The sequence below is a fragment of the Balaenoptera physalus genome, assembly GCF_965194825.1.
Source record: "Balaenoptera physalus genome assembly, chromosome: 6".
Lineage (NCBI taxonomy): Eukaryota > Metazoa > Chordata > Mammalia > Artiodactyla > Balaenopteridae > Balaenoptera > Balaenoptera physalus.
In genome coordinates, this window is record NC_138885.1 from 10,125,314 (window position 1) to 10,137,512 (window position 12,199).

The 12,199-nt window shown below is 38.1% G+C and overlaps 1 protein-coding gene across 1 annotated transcript in view; it reads right to left on the reverse strand.

The window, feature by feature from the left end:
- The window catches only part of CNTNAP5 (contactin associated protein family member 5), an 880,881-nt gene that overhangs the window by 116,956 nt on the left and 751,726 nt on the right, over positions 1–12,199 (reverse strand). Inside the window, exon 18 of the mRNA XM_082465787.1 lies at positions 4,243–4,482. Coding sequence (XP_082321913.1) covers positions 4,243–4,482 — 240 coding nt within the window. The remainder of the gene's footprint in view (positions 1–4,242; positions 4,483–12,199) is intronic.

The window sequence follows — 12,199 nt, forward strand, 5'->3', positions numbered from 1 at the left end:
CATTTTACAGACGAGAAAACCAAGGAATCGTGAGGTTGAATTACATAACCAGTGCCACACAGTGTAGACTGTAGATGAGTCAGAATCTGAACACAGGCAGGACTGGTACCAGAGTTCTACTACTGCTACGCTAAAATGCTCTGTGATAAAATAGGTCAAATACACAGAAGCAATTCCACCAGATGGAATATATTGCAATCATTAAAACTGATGAATTATATAGGAATGCCTATGAAATGAAATAAAGAAAATTCAGACTATAAAATGGAATGGACAGAATTATCTTAGCTACACTAAATGCAAAGAAAAGAGCTACAAGAAAATCATACCTCCTTTTTAACAGTTGTCTTTGAATGATTAGCTTGGTTTTTATTTTTCTAGATTTCCAGATGTATTTTCAAATAGAATTCCAAATATATTACTTAGAGTTTTTAATTCAGAAAATTTAAATGACTGTCATACCTAGACACTTCAGATAGTGGTTGGGGTAGAGGTGGGCTACAGACAAGTACACAGATGGTATTGGAACAACTGTATAGTCACAAGCAAAAGAATAAAGTAGGACCCCTACCTTACACCATATACAGAAATTAACTCAAAATTTATCAAAGACTAAATGTAAGACCTAAAACTACAAAACACTTAGAAGAAAACATAGACATAAATCTTCCTGACATTGGATTAGACAATGGTTTCATAGATATAACACCAAAACACCAGCAACAACAACAAAAAATAGATAAATTGGACTTGTAAAAATTAAAAATTTTGTGCTTCAAAAGATATTGTCAAGCAAGTGAAAAGGGGAGAAACATTTTGCAAATCATATACCTATTATGAGAGTTACGTTCAGAATATAAAAAAAATCCTACAACCAAACAATAAAAAGAAAAATAACCCAGTTTAAAAATGGGCTATAGATTTGAACAGACATGCAAAGAAGATGCACACTTGGCCAATAAGTACATGAAACAGTGTTTGACATTATCAGTCATTAAAAAATGCAAGTCAAAATTACAATGTGATATATTCTTTCACACATTCACAGCAGAATGTGTCTTATGGAAAAGATAGTAACAAGTGTTGGTGAAGATGTGGAGAAATTGGAATACTCATACATGGCTGGTAAGAATGTAAAATGGAGAGGTTACTTTGAAAACAGTTTGGCAGTTCCTCAAAAAGTTAGACAACATGTAATTACTATACGACTCAGCAATCCCATCTGTAGGTATATACCCAAGGGAACATAAAACATAAGTTCATACAAAAAATGTACATGAATGTGAATAGCAGCATTATTCATAATAGCCTAAATAAATGGAAACATCCCACGTCCATCGCCTAATGAATGGATAAACAAACGTGGCACATCCACACAATGGAATACTCTTTTGCAAATAAAAGGAAGTAAAGCACTGAAAAATCCACAGCATAGATGAACATTGAAAACATTAGCAGTGAGAGAAACCAGACACAAAAAGGCCACTTATTGTATGATTCTATAGATTTTTTGAAATATCCAGAATAGGCAATTCCTAGCGACAGAAAGTTAGATGAATGGTTTCCAGGGACTGGAAGAAAGGTGAATAGCTCCTAAGGGGTAAGAGATTCCTTTTAGGGATGATGAAAACATTCTAATATTATGGAGTGGTGATGGTGGTGCAACTTTGTGAATATAGTAAAAACCCCTGAATTGTGCTGTTGAAAAGGGTGAATTTGGGGTATGTAAATTACATCCAAAAATAAAAAAAAGAGAAACACATACATAAAACAATAACAAAAAACCCCTACATATTTGAATCCTATTAACACATTCCTGTACAGGATGAAATTAGGGTCAAAAATGGGAAAAAGGAATCAACAAATGCTGGATGAACCTCCAGCTCTGACATTTATTAGCAGTCACTAAACCAGTGTGATGGTCAGTATTTTTACGTGTTAAATGCAAATATTGCTTCTTCCCTCCTAGCCTGGGGATAAGGACTAAGTGTTGCAGTCAATAACTGCTAGCTAGTTTGTGATTACCATTCCTTTGTATCCCACTCAGAAACAGAAAATGGGTCAATAGACAGTGGTTCTAGACCAGTCATTGGTCATGGACAAATGTCCTTAATTCTACACCAGATATTTCCAGGATTGGCAGCCCCTAAAATATACATGCCATGGAAAGTTAACATAAAAGACTCCCCTAACAGAGAACAGCTTTATCCAGGACCATCTTGGAGCTAAAGGCTCCTATTTGAGTCCCAAGCCACACTTCCCAGACCCAATCGGCACTGCTCAAAGATGCGTTTAAAAGGTTCATCTCACATACTTTGCAACTGCTGAATATAAAGGGAATCATTTCCTTAGATTTATGAGATGGGGGAAAAGTTCACAGTGAAATATGAAGGAAACTGAAAAGGCTAAGCAAATATCTGTCAAACTAAAACATGGGGACAGAGCACAGCAGATATCTCAAGAAATACAGTCAAAAGATGCAGTGGCATGGGCAGAAAATAATGAATAGGAATTGTTTCAGAGAAAGGAACCAATGGGAAATTAGGCTCAATTTAGAGCAAGATGATCTATGAGATGTTTGAATAATATCTCTGGAGAAATACAGAGAGGTCTACTGTTTTTCGTTATTTTTTTTTCCCAAACAGACACTGGGCATAGATCTTGTAAAATAATGCTAGTATATTTTAGGGACTGGGTTTGGTGGTGTTTATTCTACATTTGCTTCTTCTACCCTGTGGGGCCAGTCTAAGGGTGGCATTCAAAATTTCAGGGGAAGTTATTCCAGAGACTTCCACCAGGGTGAAAATGCAGGAGCACTTTGTTTTAGCTCACAGGAAGAGCCTACTGGGGTGGGATCTCTTTTATTTAGAACTCCCATGTAGGACCGACACTCTGTTGGCCCTATAATTTCTACCATTAATTTTCTCCTGAGGTGCTCAATGCTTCCCAGCAATAACAAGCAAGTAATTCAAACTAACTGGGGAGGAGGGCAGTGTCAATGAATGAAGAGCTTAAATTATAGTCCTTCAAAGAGAACACTGGGTGCTTTTTCCCCTGCTGTCTTTAAGTTCCAAGAGTAAGTTGAACGAAAATAAAGCATTGTTTGTTAGGAGTGCGCTTGAAAAATGTGTTTTAATGAACTGACAAGAATTATTTGTAATTGCCATCATTGTCTGTATGTAACTGGTGTTTCAAAGTGATTAAAACATTTTATTTTAATAGTTTAAATGCTTCTCTTGAAGTATTGTTTCCGTTCTCGGTCAACAAACTTTTTTTCCATCAATAAAATAAACTTTAAAAGATTCTGCGAAGATTGATAGTAGACCAAATCTTTTGTCCTTCTAGTTGAAAAATACTAAGTATGGATACTGCATAATGAGTTTTTATAGTTTGTAGTTATTTTTAATTGATCCAGAGAATTTACACCATAACCATCATTCCTTGTTTAAGGTGTATATCCAACATATTTAGCATTTATCAATGAAATGAATTCATAAGATTAGGAGGGTGTGAGGAAAGGCACTGGGGCAGGGATTTTGTTTCTTTCCTTTTTTTTTTTTTTTGGCCACACGGCGCAGCATGTGGGATCTTAGTTCCCCGACCAGGGATGGAACGTGTGCCCCCTGCATTGGAAGTGTGGAGTCTTAACCACTGGACCACCAGGGAAGTCCGTGGGGCAGGGATTTTGACTCCTATGCCCTATTCTCAGCCCCCTGAGGAACTAAATGTGCATCTTTGGGCAAGACTTTTAAAGCCTCAGACCCCCACTCATGTCATCTGCAGAACAGGGAGATTTTACTAAATACATGATATGGATTTTACTAACTCACCTACACTCTCCGTATTGTGAAATGATTTACAATGGCTTCAAGGTCTCTAAGGGCTTTCCAGGGCTAGATTCTATGATTCTTTGATTACATTTGTGGACGGAGAAATTGGAATTGGAAAGGTTAGTACAACAGAAATGACAGTCCACCTCTCCCGGGGCTCAGCTGGCTCTAGGCCACGTCAGGTGTGTTTTCCTGCCCCTATCCATCCAGTTCAACTGGACTGCCAGTATCCACACACAAGAAGAATGAGTAATTATGTTAAAGAGCTATGCAGAGTCTCTAAAGAGAGGGAAACTGAGGAAGAGTAAATGATTGTTTGAGGACTGTCTAGGGCATGGGTTTCCTATGACTTGACTACAACCTGTAGGCACTAAAACACAGCATTTGGGGAAAACATAAGTTTCTATTGTACCTTTTCTGCAAAAGGGCCCTTCGTATGGCGAATTGGTGCAGTCGCAGAAGTATCCACTGTGCTTCTCCACACACTTGCCCCCGTTGTGGCAGATGCGGCCGTAACTGCTGCAATGGCCCGGGCATCCGGGCCGGACTCCAGACGTGACCTTTGCCCTCTCCTCCAGGTCCAGTTTCTGCCCATTCAAGTGTAAGGAGCGTATGCATCCTAGGAAGCCTTTCTGTCTTGATGATGTTCCCCCTGTGCAGTGAAAAATAAAAGGAAAAAATATATAGAAGGTACAGGGTTCACATTTTTGAGGTTTAATATCAGCACTGGTGATAGTTAATTATTGTGCTGTTGGCATCCTGTGTTGAGCTTTTCTATTAGTTTCCGGTGAGAATTAGGAATTCAAAGAACCTGGGGAAAAGGCATGTGTTTCCTGGCTGGAAAATGAACTCCCCCACTCAAAAAAATAAATAAATAAAAGACTGTGGTTCATGTGGAATCCTGTACTTGACATATTTAAGATACAAAACTTCAGATGGCCCCATTCCTTGCAAATAAAATAAAATGTGCTCTTTGTCTATAGCAGACATTTATCTGAAGGTGAATGCACAGAGTGGGATTGTCCCTCTGGTGAAGTTAGAAGCAAGCTAGGTTAGGTGCACTCAGTTAGAAAAGGCAATGAGTGTTGTAAAGCTTATGCAGCAGAGTGTCATGTACTACGAAGAGGTGTATGTTAGGACCGGACAGACATGGTGTCAAACTCCACGCCAGTAGCCCATTAGACATAATGACCACTGGATCCCCTAAGCCTCAGCTCCTTGATCTGTAAAATAAGAATCAGTCTATTTCATGTGTTCATGGTAAGGCTTTGTAATCATTGGTCTTCACTATCCCTTCTCTTGAGCCCTCAAAATGGCTAGAACTAGTAGGTTGTATATATATACATACTTTTGAGTACCCCCAAATTATTATTTAGAAAATAAATTTTTCCTTCTGGAATACAGAATAGAATTGCAACCCAACTTTCTGCTGAGGGTATATCTTGAAGGTTTCAGCGAGATTCACAATGCTTGTTGCAAATTATTTAAGAACAGAGGAGATTCAGAGTGACAGAGTGTTTTGTTACTGTTGGAAACCTAGAATCCTACCAACCTAAATCAGAGGATATTAGAAAAATGTGTAAGGAGCGACAACACGCCAAGAAATAAGCCAAATTCCAACACCATATTGATTTGGTGTTGGGAATTCTGGGAGCTCCCAGAGAAGACACAGGGCCAGCCTGCCCTTACAAAACACAAATTCTAATTGAAATACAATGCTTTGGCCTCAAGTCCATTCAAGTGGATAAATGGAGGACACACTCAAGTCTTCAAGGTCTACAGAGTGTTCTAACGGAAAGGAGAAGGTGTTAGAAAACAAGGGCAGTCAATATTATGACATAATATGAGTGTGTTTCGTGTTTGGTAATTGCAATCATTGTTGCTTTTGTTGTGGTCATCCATTTACAATGCTTGGTGTCAATTTATTTATCTCTTGTAAAAATAAAATACAGTGTGTGTGTGTGCATGTGTGGAAAAAAAAAGTAAATAAATGAAAAATAAAAATAGCAAAAAAAAGAAAACAAGGGCAGTACTGATGTGTCATTTGTTTACTGTACATATCTCTCATTTCTGAGCCTCATTTACATGTAATCCCTCATGCTACAATTTTATTAAAACTTGGTCTTGCAAATGACCAGATAAAAATATATTCCCATCAATGTGGATACAAATGTGAATTCCAAATGTGTTATCTCTGATCTGGAATATCATGTTAAACAAGAAACAAAGCAGTAAGTTAAATAAATGAAACTGTAACGCAAAAAATAATAATAATAATAATTCTGGCACGTCAGCCTGGCAGGGTGGACAAGATAATAATTAGCAGTAGGGTTGGAAGTAGGGAGAATTCTGTCTTCTCTGAATCACATCAGGTCATCAGACCCATAAATATATGTATGGTAGTCATTGGCTGCCTCTAAAAGACTGAAACAAAATGTTTTTAAAGAATTAATCCAGTCTCTTATTCTGAAGGAATGATAAAACTCCACTCTATTTTCAGTTCTGATAAGTGATACCCAAGCAGGCCAGAAGGTCAAACCCACATTGCTTTCTCCTGTCTGTCTCAATTTTAGTGAGTAAATCTCCTTTTAACTACAAGATAAATCAATTATAAATACAAGCAGATCATAGGGAAAGGTTCATTATTTCTTTCCTAGAGATGGTGTAGAATAAAGAGAGGAGGATTTATGTAGTCAAATGTTTTGTTTTATTTTCCCCTTTATTTTGTAGTCACTCCCTGTGGTGGATTTGAATAACTCTTCATAAATCTTGTTAGTGGCATTTTTCTTCTAAGCGGAGGTGGAGAATGCAAGATCTATTGCACATCTGCTTGCATGTGACTTAGTCAACACGTGTATAAACGGAGAAGTGGCTGGCGTGGTTTTTCTGGCAGAAATACACTCCTTGATGTTTGAGACATATAGAGTATGGTGAGAATGACCCCAAACAAGGGGATCCTTTCAATCCTAGATGCTGATAAAACACAATGACACAAAGAACATGAACCAAATTGTGCAATGAAATAAATTTCCATTTTTGCCTGACTTCTTTTTATTCTTTTGATTCTTTAGAGGTTAGGCTCTCCTTTCTTCATGGAGAGGTAATATTGTAGACCAAGAATAGAATGCTTCTAGAAAGATGCTCCCCACCCACACACACCCAATCCGGTGGTTAGCACTCTCCATTTTCTGACATTACCTACTATGCATTGTGTTGATGGAGGTGAGACTCTTCCCTGAAACTTGAATACTGTACAGAAAGGCAGCCCCAATCTTCCCTCCCCTTTCTCACTCACAGCCCTTTGCCCACAACTCTGTCCTGTGGATATGCCCTCCCAGCTATCTCCAAATCGATCTGCTTCTTCCCACACCAAGAGCCATGTCCTGAATCCCTCTCACCCCCACTTGAATACCTTAAACTGAAACAGGGTGGGACCTGGGACCTGGGACCCTTTGCTGCAGTACTTGCACCTGGACAAACATCTCCTCAAGCAACAGATGCAAAGACACTATGAGGGACCAAAAATAACTGTGTGCATGTGCAGCTGGGGCAAATTCTGGACAAGAAGATACAAAAAGACCAAAACGCCCAACTGCCACTTCTGAACAGCTGGGAGCGAAAGCAGGGCACCGCGCATACCCCCTGCACACAGCACCACCGAAGGGTGGGCAAACCGCCTAAGTCCCAGTGAAGCCTTGCCTGAATTTCTTGTGTGGCCTCTAGAGTCAATTTCTATTGATTGGTGCAGGCCAAGAACCCTGGTCGGTATCAGCACCACCTGCTAATGGATCTTACCCCCCTCAGCCTTGACTCCTTCCACAGACTCACCACTTTGCAATCAGAGAGGCCAACCAGATGTGGAAATCTGATCCTGTTTAATGCCCTTCAGAGACTAGTCCTGAGGTTCAAGCTCAAATCCTTAGCCTAGATGGCACTGCATAGATCTGGCCTCTGCTTACCTCTTCATCCCCTCCTCCTGCACTCCCTGCCCTGACTTCAGTGCACCAGGCTTTCCGAACTACAGTGGCTCCCCACCACCCATGGTCTCTCTCACCTTCGGACCTCCTCCTGTCCTGTGTATTATGTGGTGTATTACACACATTTTCCCCCTTACTCTCCACTGTTCACTTTAGTCCATCCCTGCAAACGCAAACACACACACTGGCACTCACACACATACGTCCCTTCATCCATATTTCTGCCTACCCAGGATTTATTTTAATTAGTTGCCAATGTTTTTAAACCATGAACTATTTGAAATCTAAAAAAAAATGATGATACAAACGAACTTATTTACAAAACAGAAATAGACCCACAGACACAGAACACACTTATGGTTACCAAAGGGTTTGGGGGGAAGGAATAAATTAGAAGTTTGGGATTGACATATACACACTACTATATATAAAACAGATCAACAACAAGGACCTACTGTATAGTGCAGGGAACGCTACTCAATGTTTTATAAGTACGTATAAGGGAAAAGAATCTGAAAAAAAAGTATATATATGTATAACTGAATCACTTTGCTGTACACCTGAAACTAGCACAACATTGTAAATCAACTATACGTCAATTAAAAAAAAAAAAAAGAAAGACTGTGCCCTTATGTTAGCACTGGGCTTGGCACAGAGTTAATTAATTAATTAATTAAATTTAATAGAACATGAACTATTTAAAAAATTCTAGTAAGTCATTCATTGAAAAATCAGAAAAGCTGTCAACAATAAAGCTGCTTTCCTGCATGACAAAGCCCAGCTGCAATGGGAGCAGTTCCTGTAAGACAGGACATGCCCTGTCCGCTTGGCCACGTCCCCCACCAGGACCACTTCCTTCATTTAGACTGCTTTCCTGACCCTTGCAGGTATTTGAATTTTCAGCTAATGCTCTAATATATTTTTAACTTATTTTTAACTCCTTCTTGCCTAGAGTTTAATATAAAGTTGGAAGAAGAACAAAAATAAACGTAGCATTATCCTTAAAGCAGATGAGAGTCATGTTTGGGAGTCTTGTACTTAATCTGCAAGCTGTTTAAGAATCCAAACAATGCTTCTAATTCTAAAAAAAAAATAATAATAAACATACTTGCTGTATGCTAGAAACATAATTAACTCATTTATAATTAACTCATTCAATACTCAGTGGGAAACAAGTTATTCTTCATATTATTGACATTGCATAGTTGAGGAAACTTAGTGTCAGAGAGACTGTTTTGGCCAAAGTCAAGAATCAAATTGATTTTACGTGGCAGAGCCAGAAGTCTGAATGAGATCTTTTGACCTTCAAAGCCTGAATACCTTCAAAGCCCTAAAATCCTAAAATGAGATATTTGATTAGACAAGCTTGAAATGGAGAAATATCCAATGGTCCTGCCTGACCCCATATTCTCTGCCTTGCCTCTTGTCTGTAGAAAAATTTAGTCAAAGAATAAATTTAATCAGAGGAGTGAGAAAATGCAGAAGCGAAGGAAAACAGTCCAACAGGACAAAATAATAATCATTTAGTCATTAAGTAAAGTCAAGGACCTTTAGTTCCTCTTCAAGGGCTATGGATAATATTCTGAGCCGTATCCTGTGAGATGTTTTGTAGATACTGAAACCCCCACCAGGTGGAAGAAGTTAACTACATGATGACCAGACTGTAGCCATGACATAAGCTGCCACAATTCCGAAAACTGGTGTCAAAGAAATAGGAACAAACAGATCCTGGAACTGAAGATTAGTTGTACTCAGAACAATCAAGATGACACTGATCAGACCACTGCATGACCACTTTCAAGATGACGGTCAGAGCTGACTGTGCTGTTTCTGCATGGAGCCCCTCCCTCTGCCTATAAACCCCTGAAACTCCCCTTTAAAAGTTCTTGCCCACTGATTGTCACTTTGGACATGAGTCCGCCCTCTCCGCCGGTTGCTGGTCTCTGAAATAAAGCCAACTTTCCTTTCCACCAACCTTGCCTCTCGAGTACTGGCTTTCAAGTGGTGAGGAGCCAGACTCCACTTTCAGTAACAATTTGGGTCAGTACTACAACTAAGTGCTGCTTCTACTTGCTTTTTCTCATCTCTTACATGGTTTCTCCCACCTAGTAATATACACGTATGCATTTATCTTCTTGGCTTCTGTATCAGTCTTCATGACAACTTAGACCATTAGTTCACCAGCCTAGCTAGAAGCAATTTTGTATGACTCTCTTCTGTTGGCCCTTGGTATCAAGTGTGCTCATTATGATGATGTTTCCTTGGACTGAGTATGAACCAACTCTTAAAAAGGTTACCATCATCATTCTAAACCTGTCGTAGAAAACCTCCATGTGTCAGCTCGACAAATGCTCATTGCTTCCAGAGAAACATCTCAATTCCTTGGGCCCTCCTTGAACAAGAGCCTCTGTTTTTCTCATATGTGCCTGCTGTCTTGATCATACATGCTCAAACAAAACTCCTTTGCTGAACTCTTGTTTTGGAACAACGTTGAATGTGCCAGGTTGGGCTCCCATTTCACAAAAATAAGTGGTGTCATTCTCTCTCTCTTCTTGAATTTGGAGCAGTTGTCTTCTATATGAACTACTTTGCCTAAAGTCAAGAGTCGAGTGAAGTGCAGGTGTATTACCATCTCGATTTCAAATTCTAAAGTGGGAGCAGGTTTAGCATGTATATGCTGAATAAAAACAAATGCACTAACCAACAGTTATCTTCTGTTTTTATCCTGCCCCTTCAACTGGCAGAATCTTGGTATCAGAAGGAAATCCTAGTGGAGGCTTTAATTCCAAAAAGTAATTTCCTTAAGGATAAGGCATGCATCTGGTTAAGTTTTGCCAGATACAGGAATCAATAAACACACACTATGTAATAATGCAGGTGTCACTAACTGGATGTCTACAAAGTAAAATAGTGATAGTAAGAGCCAATTTGAACTAAGAGCTTACTTCTTATCAAGCACCTTTACCCATTGCATTTCACAGGCATTTTCTGATTTAACCCTTACCACAAATTGTGGTACCCGAACAGAATACCAAGTCTCCTCAGAAAATTGGAAAAGGGTTTGTTGATGATTTAGAATCAGTTAACAACAGATTGAAATTATTTCCTCCTTTGTTTGGTAGAAATGAATGCTGTGAAAAACTTTTGAAGAAGAATTCAGCCACACTTATCGAGGGCCATTAAAGCATTATTATCATTGGCCTTACCCACATTTTAAAATAAATATTCCAAATGGAGCTGGGGGATGATTATACCCAGAAATATTTAATTTGGCTTTATACATAGCCATTACTAATACTTCATTATCTGCACACATAATATAGTTGTATATCTATAATATCCCCCCAAAATAATAATGGCAAATTATTACAATTAAAATGAAAGTATAAGAATGTGGATGGATATAAATATCAACATACCAAGTCAATAATGGTCCTATAGAGCAACAATAACCAATTAGACCATGTGACAGCAAGAAAAAAAATCCTATTTAACAACAAAAGCAGCCAAACATCTAGAAATTAACTTAAGACCTATGGCTATAAAAAAGAAAGTAATAACAATTTACCTTGGCTCACAAAGAATAAATAAAGAGATGGAACATGTTTCCATATAATTTAGCAATGTATAGTTATTTCCTTTAATGCAATACAATCCCAATCAATAACCCAAGAAAATTTGTATCATTCAAGAAAAATTATTTTCATAGAACATGAAAAGCTAATTCTAAAATCCATAAAGAAGGTGGTTGATAATAGTTAACAGAGTGATAAGAAAATGAATCAGGTGTGCTTGTGGGGTCGAGGGGAGGGATTGTCCTAATCAACATCAAAATATGTTCTGTACCCAATGTCTGCTGTCTGGGGTAGAGACTGCAATTGTGCTGCCCTGGCAGCTTCTTCCTTTTTGTTATGTAAAATTCATTTCTGATAAACATCAAAATGTACAGTTGCTAAAGTTATGATTATGTATACCTTAATGATTATTAAAGTATTAAAGTGTTAAAAAATAAAATAAAATAAATAAAAATATGTTCTGTAAGTATGATGTTGGCACAGCACCTGAAAAAAAACTATGTACATAAAACAGAGTGGGAAATTCAGAAACACATTCTTTACACAGAGAGATTTTAAACCTTATAATATATACTGGAGGTCCAAGTAACCAGATAAAAGAGGAACCATGAAATAAATGGAGATGACAAATAATATTTGGGGAAATAAATAAAATTACAACCCTACCTCAAAACCTTAAACAAATTCCACATGCAATAAAGACATAAAAATGACAACAAACGAAACAATGACACAAAAACTAAAAATATTAGATAAAATATTATATAGCAGTTTAAAATAATATGCTATTTATACTGACATGCTAAATTTCCCATGG